The sequence below is a fragment of the Ambystoma mexicanum genome, chromosome 1p (assembly GCF_040938575.1).
Source record: "Ambystoma mexicanum isolate Mex_15411 chromosome 1p, UKY_AmexF1_1, whole genome shotgun sequence".
Classification (NCBI taxonomy): domain Eukaryota; kingdom Metazoa; phylum Chordata; class Amphibia; order Caudata; family Ambystomatidae; genus Ambystoma; species Ambystoma mexicanum.
In genome coordinates this window covers 1,489,090,989-1,489,106,613 of record NC_090921.1, presented here as the reverse complement: position 1 = coordinate 1,489,106,613, position 15,625 = coordinate 1,489,090,989, and the positions used below count along the sequence as shown (strand labels likewise).

At 46.5% G+C, this 15,625-nt stretch overlaps 1 protein-coding gene across 6 annotated transcripts in view; it reads left to right on the top strand.

The window, feature by feature from the left end:
* The window catches only part of BCAN (brevican), a 386,222-nt gene that overhangs the window by 215,294 nt on the left and 155,303 nt on the right, over nt 1-15,625 (top strand). For all 6 annotated transcript variants that reach the window (XM_069607163.1, XM_069607162.1, XM_069607165.1 and 3 more), the window contains exon 8: nt 9,142-10,752. In XM_069607163.1, the coding sequence (XP_069463264.1) occupies nt 9,142-10,752 (1,611 nt within the window). The remainder of the gene's footprint in view (nt 1-9,141; nt 10,753-15,625) is intronic.

Sequence of the window (15,625 nt, the reverse complement as noted above, 5' to 3'; positions counted from 1 at the left end):
GCAGGGCAATCTAGAAAGAGGAACTACAGTGATGGAATCAAATCAAATAGGCTTAGGGCCAAAGTCAATAGGACAACATTCTTTTGCTCAAGATCACACAGTTCAGGGTAGTTTGCGGTTAAGTCTTTGACAAGAGTTCTGGAAGAAGTTGGTCGGCAGAAAAGTTAGTTCAAAGAGTAGAGAAGGACGAGCCCTCGGATTGGAGAAAGATTTCACACACTTTCATCGCAGCTGAACGAAACGAACGACCGGATTTGCACAGTACCTTTAACTGGAGAAGAATCTGTAGCTGAGGCGGACGTTCCTGATGTACAACAAATACAATTGTCAACACATCCTTTATGATGCCTCTAAACACTAAATAAGATCATATCTGCCATAAAGCAGTTTCCATGCATTACGTTCCTGCCCGCTTCCAACTCCATCTTCATAAAATCATACGAGAAAATTTAAGAAGCCACGCTAGCTTCTGCTATAGGAGAGATAAAGCATGCAAGGGTATACCGATCTGGAGTTGATGAGAGGACAGGATGGAGCATAACTCAACTGGAGAGAGAGATTGCACTCTGTGTACTCTTTTCCCAACTCATTTTCTTTGTTGAATGAAAGGGTCTTTAACATCTCACTATCAAAATATCTTAAACTGATGCAGCCAACCTTCTTGCAATGCTGTACATTGCGACAATATTTTTTTATTTAATTGTTCCACGTTTTAAAAGTAGATCTCAGAATGCCAAAACCACTAAAACATACAGGGAGCCCCTCTCCCCCAACCTCCTCCACTAAATTCCTAAACTCAAATGTTTTCACCACTTATTGCACCATGTCTCTTTGTACATTTGCCTTAACTGATAACCACAAAATGCTAGATTATGGTGAAAATTGAAGCATTCAGTGAAATTCTCTGAACTCTTACACACAGTCTCACACAGGCTCTTCACAAAGGGGGTACGAAGGAGAAACCACGCGGGCCTTGTAGGTGCCCTAATGCCTCCCACTTGCTAGAGTTGTATGCAACCCCACATCAGGCCATGCAATTTATAATGGGGAAGCAGGATTGCATACAACACTGGCAAAGTGCATTAACTAACAACCACAAAGAATGCGTGCGCACTTTAGCGCACCACACATGATTCAGGAGGACCTTGCTCTCACCATCAGTCTGGCATCCACTCCTTGGCCATTAACACCTCTTCTCACCCTCCTGCAATGGCATGGCAGGTGAAGGTTGGCTGCAAGAGGAGTGTGACTGCAGCTCACATTCTGCCCCTTTCTCAGCTGTGCTCTGCACACAGAGATCACCTCCCTCACCTGGACACTTTGCAGGTTGCTTGAACGACCTGGAAGGCATGCTTCCCGCGTAATCACTGGCCGTATTCCTGTCTGTGACCCCCCCTTCCTCCCGACCCCATCTGCCTTATCCAGTTTTCAGAAGGAAGAGTGTCCAGAGCAATTATGTTGTAGGTATTTCACATGTGGTTCATGGCTGCCAGATGGGCTGGGTGGCAGGCGTGAACAGTTTTGTGTCCATGAGTTATATTTGGGGGTTGGTGGGGCACTTACAGTTTCCCATTATTCAGATTCACAAATATCACAAAAAAGCAACAAAAAAAAACACTTTTTAACGGAAAGCTAATCTAAGGCTATGCCATTATTTTGAGACAACGCTTGGATATTGATGTTAACAATAAGGCTTTTATAATGATATGATTTATAACGTGCCTGTACACATGTGTTTCTAGGCGCAAATCATAATTCATTACTTACATTGCACTTTCGCCAAAGCACGTAACATAAATCACTCTTATAAACAATATTGTTACCCAGCACTCAAAACTAATGCTCATTTGGCGACCTCAGAAGGATGAAGGATTGAGCAAACCTTGCCTGGATGCAACCCGATGAGCTGCAGAACACGCATAGATCCCAGCAGTGAGAACTTAACCTGCAGAGATATATTATCAGCTATTTCTCCTTAAGTGGGCACAACACAGAATTTGGCAATGCATTGGCATTGGCGGTTACATTTCTTATTAACATAGTATGTATTACTATAGTGCTTAGAATCAGAAGGAATATGCCATGACGCAGTAGCAAACACGATAATGGTAGTGTTATATTTTGTTTGAAAAAGGACTGGAGGTTACACGACAGGGTGGTAGGTGGATATCCTAATAAATGTTTATTTTTAAATGCACCATTCATTAAACAGCATCTGGTACAATAGCTCAGTGGGTTGTGAACTGTTTGTGATCTCCAGGTTGCCAGTCTGAATCCCGGCAAGGCCAACTCAACCTTTCATTCTCCTGAGGTTCATTTGATTGGGGGATAATTGCATGCACATGTCCTATGTACAGAGCTTTGTCAAAAGCACTAAAGTTCTAGCGACAATATTAAGCAGTATCCCGGTGGAAGCCCAAAACACTACAGCGATCGATTTGAAAAAATCGTTTTTCTCAATCCCGTTGCAAAAGGACTTACAAGATTTGACTACATTTTCATTTTGTCAAAAATACTGAAACATACTAGGCTGCCTCAAGGGTACTGTGAGTCCCCATCGATCTTTAACAGAGTCCTACAGGGATCCTGCTACAAGTGTCTCCCTAGGAGTTGAGGCAAGAAGCAGTAGACCTGCATCTATAGAAAAAAGAGCAAAGAAAGAACTGCAATGACAATGAAACCCCAAAGACACTGACTGACTTGGAAGCAAAGGCATACCCGGGGAAGGGATCATCGGATTGAGCTTGACACAATTCAGGGACTTTGCTGTTTAGCCCCGAAGGAGAAGCCATTCTGTTTTTTTTTCTTACATAGTTTTGCACCGAGAGAGATTACTTTTTGATCTGCAGTGTTAATGTTGGGGCCTACCCGTAGGTACCCCGTACACAGGACACCGTATTGATCACGTCTCTCTTCTTTATTCTCCTAGCTACACCTAACTCTTCTTCCTGCCCCCCCTCCCCTTCTTCCCTCCTCCCGCCCTACCTAACGTGGGTTGGTTCGTCCCTCTTAAGGGGCTCCTGCTCCTTTCCTGCTGCAACACCCGCCCCTTGCTTATCAGGGAGGTCCGTGTTCTACATCTTCTCAATAAGGCGTGTGGGTCTCCCCGTGATTCTCTGTGGGTGGCCCAGGAACTCCCGGGTTTTTCCCTCCTGTTCTCTGACCGGTGGATCCTCTATCTTTTCCACGCTCTGCTCCCTTTCTTCTATTATTGCCTCCTCGGACGCCTCAGGCTCTTCTTCGTGTAGTTTGCAGAAGAACGAGGCGTTGTATGTGTTCGTCCAGTGGTTTGGTGGGGTGTATTCCAGTAGCTTCTTAGCATCTGACTTGAGGCAGTGACATTTGATCCACGATTGCTTTCTGGCGGGTCCTTTTGATGATGGCCCTAAAAAAGTTCCACCATGCCATTGGGCTGTGGCCATAGTGGTGTGATCCTTTGGTGGCGAAAGCCTAGATGGGTAGCAAACCTGTGAAAGTCTTGGCCCTGGAAAAGGTGGAACGTTGCCGGTTTTCACTTTATTGGGGACCCCCCACTCGCTGAATAGTTCATCAAGCATTCCACCACGTGGTGAAATGCTGTGGACTGAACATGCTTTATGAGTGGGAAGCGTGAGTACTCGTCCATTATTACTAGGAGGTGACCCCCTTTGTCCAGAGGGCCATAGAAATCCATTGCTACTATTTGCCATGGTCCCTCTAGTAGCGGTGTTGTTTGGAGTGGGTATGGGGGGCTGTTTGCCGCTGTCTTTTAATAACATGTCCTCTACAATAATGTCCATGTATGGGAACCATACTTGGTTCCTCAGTAACCATTTTGTATTTGCAACCCCCGGGTGGCCCTCGTGTGCTACGACCATTAGCGCTTTCCTCAGGCTCTTGGGAGCCCCTAGGCGGCTGCCCTATAGAAGTGTCCCTTGGTCAGTCGTGGCAAGCTCATTGTGGACTTTCGACAGCCTCTGGAGATCTCTTCTGTCCACCTCCCAATTCACAGATTGTTCCCTATGAAGGTGCCGCCACTTGTTGGTGTTCGTTAGGTGTACCGCCGCGTGGATTGTGGGGTCTGCACGGCTCCTTTCTGCAAACAATCCACTCATGATAGCGGAAGGAAGGGCATTAAGCGATGTGTACGCTATGCATGCTTCAGCTTCTTTACCCATTGCTTCGTCAGCGTTACCTTCTTGGTGTCAGGAGATGTAATCGACTGGATTGGTGTCAGTTCCCGGTTTGTGGACAATACATTAGTCATACTCTTGCAGCCTTATGCCCCATCATTCAATGCGTGGGGGCATTTTTGTTTTTGGGTTGCCGAACAGGGAGAGCAATGCCTGATGGTCTGTGACGAGGACAAATGTGCAGTCTATTATGAAATGATGGAATTTCTCACGTGCCCAGACTGCTGCAAAGCTCTGTGGCTCAGCCTGGGAGTATGCTTGTTCAATAGTCAACAACACTGGCTGGCATATGCCACAATCTGGGGCTTGACGCGGCTATTTGGGTTGATTTGTGCGAGTATGGCCCCTAGGCCCACCGGGCTGGCATCAACAGTAAGTTATGTGTCCCACTACGGGTTAAAGTATGCTAGCCGGCGGTTGTTGGCCAGTTCCTCCTTGATAGTATGGAATGCCTCTTGGCAGTGCCCATCCCACTCAAAAGGGGCACCTTTTTTGAGAAGTTTCCTGAGGGGGTTCGTGAGAGTGGCGTAATATGGCAGGTAGCGGGAGCAGTACCCTGCCAGCCCCAGGAATGAGCGCAACTCAGCGATAACTTCAGGGGCCTCAAGGTTAGTGATGGCACTTATCTTCTCAGGGTCAGCCATGATTCTGTGATAAGAAAAAATGTGACCAAAGAAACGCAGGCTTCGTTTGTTGATGTCACATTTGGGTCCATTGAGGGTGAGGCCTGCTCCGTGAAGTATTTTGCATACATCTTTCAGTGCTGCGTCGTGTTGTTCCTGTTTGATCCCAAATACTAGGATATCGTTCTTATAGTTTAGTGCGTTCGTAACGGGGGAAATTAATCTTCGAATGGTCTCTTGAAATATCTCTGCTGCTGACGATATCCCAAAGTTGAGCCTCTTGTAGCGGAACAGTCCCTCATGTGTTGTAAAGGTGGTGATTGGTCTTGAGGCAGGGTCAATGACTAGCTGGTGATACCCCTGGTTAAGGTCCAGTTTGGAGAACTGGGTTGTTTGCTTGAGTCTCAAAAGCATATCCTCAATGTTGGGCCCCGGGTGTCTCTGCCTCTGGAATGCGGTGTTGGGAGTTTGTCCACACAGAGCGTAGGCGGATGTCAGCTTTGGGCACCATTACCACGGTGTAGGATCACTTACTCTCTCGATGATGTCGTTGTTGAGGATGAGTTGCAGTTCACGTGTCACTTGGGCCTGTAGGTGAAATCCTATCCTTTGAGGGTGCTGCGGCACAGGTCGGACCGACGGGTCAACGTGGAGTGTTATGACTGTATCTTTTAATTTTCCTAATCCTTCGAAAAGTTCTGGGAATGTTGATTTGAGTCTGTCTATGTCGAGAGTAGGTTGGGACAGTGCCCCTTTGAGACCCCAGAGGTAGGCCTTGTATGGTTTCTGACGGATCGTACTGTATATCGATCAAGACTAGAGCCTTTGCAGTCCCATAGCTGAGGAGGCATCTCCCGGTCGTCAGGCTATGTATGACATGGATGACCGTGGATATCCATCATCCTCGGTGGGTTAGATCGCAGTGGAATTGGGCCTTTTATTGAAGTGGAAGGGTCGCTCCCCATTGAAATATGCGTGCCCTTTATGGGTGTAGGGGGTACATATTTGCTATGACGGTGTGGGCTCCTTCATTCATGAAGTTAACCGTCGCCCCTGTGTCTATAATGAATTGGTTGTTCAGTCCACCTATCTGTACTGTGACCTTTGGTGCTGTGCTGTCTTCAGCGGAATCATATATAAGTCACACGTATTCCTTGCTGTATCTGTCGTAGTCATAGCAGTGTTCTCTTGTCAGGTGCTCTTCTTCGTCAATTGGTGAGTTCTCGTAGGGGTCATGGGTGTAATACTCTCGTCCATTCTCTTGCTCCTGTGCATACCTCGGTTGCGGTTCAGGCAGATAGTCAAGCGTGTCAGTGTATCTACCTGGTGGGTCCCTGTTCAGGTTCTCCACTGCTCTTATGAACCCTTGATGTGAGGGATATGTTGCAGTGTTTCTGCTTGGGAGGATTCTCCTGGTGTCTCTGTCTTGGTATGCCCTGGGGATGAGCCCTTTTGGTGGGTTGTATCTTCTGTTTGGAGCAGCTATTGGTGGCGGTCGGTATGCTAACATTGGTGTTTTCTCCTGACACATTGCTTGGAAATGGTTTTCTTGTCCGCATCTCATGCACATCTGTCCTATGGCTGGACATTGGCCCTTGTGGGGAAATTCAAAGCCACATCTGTAGCACTGTCTCTCAGTTGGGGGCATCGGTTTGGAGTCCTGGTTTCTGAGTGGGTTGTTGGCCCGGTGTATAAGGTCTGTCCTTGCGGGCTGGTTACCAAAGATGTGACAGTGTCTGCCTTCTTCGGGTTCTCCATGGCTGCTGCTTGCACATCTACCCTTTCATATACCCTTGTGAGGTCTGCTATTTCTTGCAATGCGAGGGGTTTCTTCAGAAGGTGTTTGCAAAACTGTGAGGATATGCACCCCTCTATTACCCTCAGCCTGATGGCTTCATCATTGTTGAAGTTGGCAAAGTTGCAGTGTGTGATTTTCTTTGGAGTCGAAGAATGAATTTGTCTATTGTCTTGTGCGGTAGCTGCATGCATTGTTTGAACGTATATCTTTCATAGTCCCTGTTGGGGAGGACAACCAGCTTTATGTTGACTGTAGCAGTAAGACATTGGTATGTTGTCTTTTCCTGCAGTGGAATAGTTTTGATGATCCCTTTAATCTCTTTCCCTGCAAGATTTGTGAAGATGTCTATCTTGTTGGGTGCCTCCTGGTCACCCAAAACTCTCATGAAGCCTTCAAACTCCTCCATCCATTCCTCCCGCCTCTGGCCTTGGTCCTGGTGGGTTTGCAGTGTAAATGGGTTGTGGCGCCGCAGAAATGTGGCTCTGTATGTGAGGCTCGCTCCATGACTTCTTGCGCTACTGCCTCCGCCACTGCATGTGCTCCTTCCGACATTGTGCTGGGAGTACTTGTCTACCTTGTGTAGCTGGGTGGTTGTGGCTGGTGTGTCTTTCCTTTCCGTGGTCCCCTGGGCCTTCTCTGTTATCCTTGCTTGTAGTTTCGCACTGGGCTCACACACTGTGTGGCTGGGTGCGCATGGGCTCTTCCCGTGTGCCTGGTATGGTCCTTTGCTGCCCCCGCTCTCTTGTCTGTCTCCCTATTTTATTCTCCGGGTGGCGTGGGCCACGTGTGGTTGTAGTTCTGTATCCTCTTATATGGTGTGTTTCTCTTTCCACTCGCCCTCTCTTTATAATTCTTCTTCTTTTTGTCTTGTCGCTCTTTATATTTTTTTATTTTGAGGGAGTCCACGTGTATGCGCTAGTAACCGTCCTCTGTGATATTTGCTGGCTGCGTATGCCGTCTCTGTTATCTCCAATATGGCTCTAGCGATCGTGGATGGGGAGCGAGGCTGCGTATTGGGTGTGATATGTGGCCTCAGTTCAAGTGAGGCACGTGCTGGGCTCCTCCAGTTGCCCTGCGCTCCCTCCTTTCACTCACTGGCTGGTCCTCCTTACCGGTGGTGTGAGCCGTGCGCATGTGTAGTCGTGCTGGCCTTCTCTCCCTCCGGAGGTGTCCCTCCTCACGCACCGGGTGATGCAGCAGTGACTCACTGCTGGTGCCCCCTCTGGTCCAGCTTCTTCTCAATCTGTGCTGCTTCTTCAAGCATCCTGCAGCGAAGTCCTCCGGGAGCCGGCCTCCTCCGTCGGCCATGCCCGCCTTCTTGGTTGCGGTCTCCTCTGGTTCCGGTCTCCCCTGGTTCCGGCCTCCTCCGTCGGCCCTTCTTCTTTACAGGTTGCGCGTAGGTGGGCAGCAGTCTCCCTCCTAGTCCACGCCATCTCCCTCCTGGAGTTGCGGGCTGGTGGTCGATGTGGGTTGTGGGGCCTCATCGCCAGTTGTTGGGGCCTACCCACAGGTACCCCATACACAGGACACAGTACACCGTATTGATCACATCTCTCTTCTTTATTCTCCTAGTTAAGCCTAACTCTTCTTCACGTCGCCCTTCCTCTTCCTCCCTCCTCCTGCCCTCCCTCGCGTGGGTTGGTTTGTCCCTCTTTAAGGGCTCCTGGCTCCTTTCCCGCTACAACAGTTAGTTACTTAAGGTTGGATCACTGTGGTTCTGAGAAGTGGTTTCAAGGCATTCATTTATGTTGGCCCATGTTGTAATAAAAACTTTAATAAAAACAAGATTCTCTTCAGGTCGGTCTAATCTTTATCCTGCTCGGTTTTGACATTTGACATTATATTACAAAAGTGCCAGGGAGATATCTTCAGTGAGTGTACATTTAAAATTGATTATTGAAGCAGTAATAAGAGCAGAATCATCAATTTACCACAATTACCCATTTAGTACCCATTATATTGCACCTTCCATAAGGAAATCTATTGGAATCCAAGTAATGCATATCTCCTCTAATAGAACAGTGTGCTAATGTGTAGCCAGGGAAATATTGCCTTCTAGCAATTTAGCTATTTGTTAGGTTTGAATTTTTGCAATATTCCTTTCCAAGCAAGAAGTTATTTACAAAGTGGACAGCCTTAAGAACATCTCATTCTAGCACGTTACCCCCACTCATCTATTTAGTATCTGCTGATTTGTAATGTAACCAAACAGTATATTATGTGCCTGCTCTGTGGATCTAAAAAGGTGAACAATTGCAGACTTGCATTTACATATTAATTTGTTAGTTTGTTAATCAAACCATGCTGAAATACGCTTCCACATTTTGATGCATATTTACCAGGATCACACCTGCAGTTAGAACCAGCACATTGTACACATTCACTAATGTACAAATATTAGTGATTATAAAGTCTGAATTCAGCAGTCTGTTGTTGATGTTTGATGGCTATCCTATCGATATAAATTTTGTTCTGTAGTTATTGATAAATTCAGCAATCGCATCATGCTGCCAATAAATTCTTTTTTGCCCATTTGTATCTTTCGCAGTGAAAGAGTTGGGTTCTACTCCAGAATACACAAATTCTTCAGACAAGGAGACAGAAGGGATGATGTTTGAAAGCAAGATACATTTACGAATTCATCAAAATGAAAAGGTAGATGAAAATGGAAAAATTAAGCATTCAGATCATGCAACAGATATTACAGAATCATCTAGTACCCCTGATCATTTTGCGGATACGGCATTAGCATATGTAATAAACAGTTCCACTGAGACCCCAGAAATAATTGGATCTGGCTACACAGATGAACGGAGCCAATGGAATGAAAGGTACACAGAAAAGGTGACAGCTTCTGTCGTGCCCCAAAGAAGTGCTGTAGGCCATCCTGTTGGAAGAATACCATTCAACGTTTCATCTAGTGTTATTAATGTTCACTTCTCTGAAGGGAAAAGCAAATCAGATCAGTCCTCAGAGTCAGAAATCTTTGTGGAACATCAAAAAAAAACTGTATTTCCTACACATCAACCACAAGAAAAGGATTCACAAGAACAGTTGGTAACTGATGCCCACCACAGAGCATCTGAAGACATTGGAAATAAATATTCCTCAAATAAGTTTGGAAATGACCAAAATCTTGAAAGTAGAATTGTGTCTTCTGTGGCCCAGGTGATCTCTGGCCAATATCCTTCTGCTACACAAAGCTCAAACTTGAAAGAAAAGGGCTTTGAAGAACAAGGGCAAGCAGAAGATGGTGTGTTTCCAGGAGGCTCAACCCCAGACAATACTCAACCCTACACAGAGCTGCTTGAAGTGTTCCGTTCTGGAGAAGCCTCCGGGATGACAAATCAACATTTTCCTAGTCCTGGAAAGACACTTGCTTCCTCTAATAATTCAGAAAACTCAGGAGATGTGTCCATTCCAGGGTCTGCAAAGCCTTTCATTTCTGGTGTTGATACGGTGACACAAGGAACACAGCAAAATGACAACTCTAAACATCATGTCAGTTTAGCACATCACCTTGGGGACGGAAGTGGAGAATCTTCAGGATCTATTTGGTTAGCAGCTACTGGAGCTCCTTCAGAGGAAGCTCCTACTGCTCTAAAGTCTGAGGTTACAAGGCTACCAAATATTATAGATCAAAAACATATTTCCAAAAGTGAACCTTCTCCAAGCCATCGTGATGAGGTCCATTCTAATCTGGAGCCCAACGTGGACCCTCAGGGAGTGAACAACTTACAAATGACTGTTCAGACTACTGGGACTATTGATCAATATGAGTCTTCGACCAGTGGACTACCGTCTGCCATAATGGGCCAAAATACTCTACCCGTACATGAATTTGTAGAAACAGGCCTTGCTGAAGAGCAAGTAGCCACCTCTGGAAAACAGCCTTTTCCAGCAACTGTGGCAGTGGGGGCAACATTTTCTACAGAAGGCTACAAGGATCCTGCTATAACCCATCCTAGATCTGATCACCCATTCTTAGGCTCTTTGCCACTATCTCATGAGTCCACCTCACATTCTGCTGAAGACTCACAAAAAGCATCAAGCACATCCTTGAACAGAGCCACACTCAAAAATGACTTGTCCACAGCACACCCTCTGCCACTCTTGCCCACAGAGAGGGCAGCCCTAGGAGCAGCAGACAACATTTCAGGTAACTCATGCTTCTCCACAGCTGTGGCCTTCATCACCATCATCCACATAAACATTTTGCTCTGAAACCACTTTTCTGGCTAAGCTGTCTCCCCTCTCTCTGCCTCTCGCTCTTTCTCATCATTAGAATCAGGGTAAAACTAAAAACTGAGCTACACATGTTTGTCAAACAAATCAGCCTGACTATGCATGCGTTCACATTCTTCCTACTTCTATGAAGTATTTTATGATTGTTTCCATGAAAAATAAAACAATTAAAATGCTTTCTAGAATGAATCTGTCTTGTTATTCCAGTTTCCTCTACTTTGTGTCTTCTTTTTGTGTTTGTCTCATTCTTCACTCTTTCTACATAACTGAATTCTACTTGAGGATACTGTCAGTATACTTACATTTTCCAATAGTCACGTCAAACAGCAAGATCCAGCACCATTGCCATAATATGAATCTGTATACCTCCGTCTGTGACACTATCTGAAGCTGTGGTGTCTCACAATTAATGTAACCTTTATCTACCTTGGACCAACCCCTGGATTTGTGATTATGCTTTGTTCCATAGGAAGTGGGTTTGGTGGTCTCAGGTATGATATGATATGATAGGGCATTTATAACTCGCCTATACACAAGTGTTTCAAGGCTCGACAATGCAAGGGAGAGGAAAACAGAGGGAGGATAAAAAAAACAACAATCTTTATAGGCCAAGTGATATTGAGATTGTGCAAGTGCAGGTGAGAAAGGGAGGGGAGAAGTGCTGGGGGGGGAGGTTGGACAAGTGCAGGACAAGAAATCAACACAACAGGTAGTGCAGCCAGCAGGTGGCAACTGCGAGTGTTTGAAGTGCAGATGACAGGTGTCTAGTAAGTGCTGGAAAAGGACTGTAGGGTTACAGATACAGACCACAATTTCAGGGGGTGCCAGGAGGCAGTGCGGGGGTGCAGCTGGATGAGCAGGGAGTCAGGCCCGAATTCAGAGGATAGCCAGGTGACCAGTGCAGTGGCAGAAGACCAGTGCAGTGACAGAAGATCAGTAGGGGAGAGGAAGAGAGAAGGCAGAAGCAAAGAAGAAGGTTTTGAGGTGCTTCCAGAACTGGAGATGGTTCTGCTCAAGTTTGAGAGAGGCAGGCAGGCTGTTCCAGAGAGAGACACCAGCTGAAGAAAGAGATCTGCCCCCAACTCGTTGCTTGCAGAAGCAACTGACCCTCAAGGAGTTGGAGGTGGAGGAGCGAAGGGCTCGAGTAGGAAGATATTTCCAAAGAGAGACAGTTGGAGATATTGTGGTCCCAGGCCCAAAAAGGTCTTGTGGACAATGCAGAGGGTCTTGAACTTGATCCTTGCGGCAACTGGGAGCCAATGGAGAGATTTCAGAGCTGGAGAGATACAGTCCCTGGGCTTGAGGCCAAGGACAAGTCTTGCAGTCCTGTTCTGGATGAGTTGTAGAGGATGGAGTGTAGAGGCAGGTAGATTTAGAAAGAGGCTGTTTCAGTAGTTCAGCCTAGAGAGAACCAGAGCTCTGGAGAAAGTGAGCTTCTGGGGGAAAGTGAGGAAAGGAAGAATACCTCTGAGGGTATAAGCCTTGAAGGGCGTAATAGAAAAGCTAGTTGCCATGCACCACAGTTAAGAGGATATAAGGGATTCCAGGTCTCTGAGGGCTAATGCCATGTCTTTTCTTCCCGTTGTAAAGTTCACAGTTCCTTCATCCCTGTGCCTCCGAAATAGAGTGCAGTTAGACCAAAACGTCGAAAGATATATTCCATTGCAAACCATCATGTTGATGAAATGAGAAGTGGGTTCAAGTGAAAAGGTTGGACGAATACTGCATATTTTCTGCGCTAGAAGGCAAAACTATTAGACACATTAGTACAAGGTAGCAAAACAACAGTTATCTTTAATACAGTGTCTTCCCCCCAGAATTGATCCCTCCCACAGGAATCCTTCCAGTACCATGGAAATAGCATTTTGGCCCACAAATCCAAGCAAATATGGTTTCCTCTCTAAAGATGATCCACAGTGCCAGCAGTGTTGTCTGCATATGCAAAGGTCCAGAGAGTTTGCAGTGGTCCTGACCCTGTTGTGAGGGAGAGGGAACAGAAGGAAACCACTAATCCAATGCCACATAGATTTCATCAAATGACATTAGTATCCAGAAATCCAGGGCAGAAAACAGATATTTCCATAGGTTGGAGACAGAAGGGAAGATGGAACAGAGCAAGATGATATGATTGCCTTCAATGATGTTGGACTGGGTAATTGGAAGATGGCTTTCAGCTTTGCTGTACTCATTGTTACCCATCTGGTTGTGAGAAATTCACCTCTGTAGAATGAAAAATGCACTTCTCTAGCTTCACAAACAAGGCATGTTCTCTTAACATCTGTAGAACAGGCCTGACATCCATATATGTTTATCATGGAGTTTGTATGATGTAGAAAAGGCCACTCTATCATCCAGATATACTATTACATACTAGTCCAATCTGTCTAGGAAGACATCATTCATGAAGTGCTGTATGGTGCCAGGGTTTGCAGAGTCCAAAGGGCATAATTAGGTATTCATTAAATATTAAAGTCCCGACCTAGTTTGGAATGCTGACTTGCACTCATCACCAGATACAGTTCAGCCTAGGTTGTATTCCCCCTGAGATCTAACTTGTTTAAAAAGACCAATATTAAAGGTATGAGATATCAATCATATATAACAATGCTTTTCAGGGCTCAACAATCTACACAGGGATGATCTTTTTCTGACCCAGAAACTAGAGGAGAAATAGCAGGAGTGTTGAATGAACACGTTTTTGTGGATGTGGCCAGATATTCCTTCAGGACCTCACCCTCCTATTGAGCTAGAGAGTAAATATGCCTGCAAGGGGTATGAGCCCAAATCACAAGGTCTGTTGGACAATCATAGGGCCTATGAGGCAGTCATTATCTGACTTATTTCTTACAATAAACGCCTGAAAAGTACTCATATTCGGTCAGTGCAGGGAAGCACTGCCCATACTTCATGACAACCGGAAAGGACAGCCTGACTTAGCGAATCATGTTTCATCTTCTTCCCAGAGTTGATCCCTCCCAAAAGAACCTCCTCAAAACCTTAGATAGTGCATAATGGATTGTGAACCTAAATAAATATAGTTTCATTTCCAGTGATGAGCCAGGGTCCGCATGACAACTCCACACAGTTTTTACATGATGCAATTAGTGTCTAGAAATCCAAGGCACTGAAAAGAAATTTCCATAGGCTGGAGACAGAGAAGATAATGGAACAAGGTAATGATGAAACCACCCAACCCAAAGACAACCAAAAATCATTTGTCGCAAACCATGAAAGGAGCATAGAAGCAACCAAGAAAAGCAGTCCACAGTTGAAGCATTACCTGTTCAGAGGGCTAAGGAATAAGGGATATCAGAAGTCAGTATAATCAATGATACAGGCATGGGTCCCAAGACGGGAAGCCACAGAATGCAATGAATGCATACAGAAATCCAGACACACTCCTTGGAAACCATAGCTCCTCAACTCCTCAACACCTAGGCCATCACATCACCCCCCCGCGTCAACTGACTAGATGCCATCTGCCCCTCTCCTCCTCATAACCCTGTACAGCTGTACCCCTCCTCCGTGCCCCCTGTATCCTCCCCCCACTGTATATCTGTTCTGTTGTTACCTCTGCTCCGTTATGCATCATAGCTCTGCAGGCTCCCTTGCCTGCCAGGCACACCTTGGCCTCTTTGCCTCCTCGTGGTCACACTGCCACTCTTACTAGGGCTCCTCTTACTTCTTCTTCTATCTTGGCTCCCTTGCCCCTACACTCAGCACCAACATCCTTGTCAGCCTCTCCCACGCTAGTTCCCTGGCCACCAACTACCTGTGAGTCTGGTGCTCCCTTGCCCTCTGAGGCCCCTCCTTCACTAGCACCTGTGCCATCTATTACTGTCCTGGCTCCCTTGCCGGCACTACCTTCGGGCCCTCTGCCTTATCTTGCCTCTATTTCCTTGGTGCCCTCAACCCCCCGGTAAGTCCTTAAAGAATGGCAATCTGCTCCACAGTGCCACACTCAACTCTCACTCTGCAGTCAAGCACTCCTCTGATATCTGCCACCTCCTTGAACACCTGGACCGTGATGTTCTTGCTCTGTCTGAGACCTGGTTTAAGGAGAGCTCTGTCACAAGTGTTGACACACTTCTCCCTTAACGTTACAAGATCCTCTCTGAGCCCAGGCCTAACAAATCGGGAGGGGAGTTACCCTGATCTTTACAGAGTGGATTCCTGTTTCCATCATTCCCATTTAGGTCTATTGCTCTTTTGAATGCCTGGTTTGCAGGCTCTCTATCTCTCCTGTCTCCTCTCTTACTCTGGCCACCTTCTATCGGCCGCCGGGCCAGTCCACCCTCTCCCTCTCAGAATGGGCTGACCTAGCATCTTCTCTCCTTTCCTCCTCCCCCAGCTCATCCTCTGGGGGATCTCAACATCCATCTTGACTCTCCTAACTCCTCAGGAGCTTTTCGCAAACTTATGCAACTCGCTCTGTCTCTCCATTTTATGCTCTGGTCCGACTCATACAGCTGGCCACACCTTGGATGCTCTCATCTCCACAGACATCCCACTCTCTGTCCCTCTCACTACTTCACTCTCATAGACTGATCACTCTCTTCGCTCCTCTCACTTGAAGCTTTCTTCTCCTTTAACACCGGCACAACCTGCACTGCCGCCCACCTACAAGGTCTTCCGACCCATGAAAAAAATCAGTGGCTGCTTTTGCCTCCACCTACTCCTCTCCTCCTACTCCTGTGGCTGACTCCCACCCTGACACAGCCCTCTCTAACTTTCACCTTTCCATCTCCAACACTCTCGACATCCTTGCCCATGTCGTGAGGGTCCGA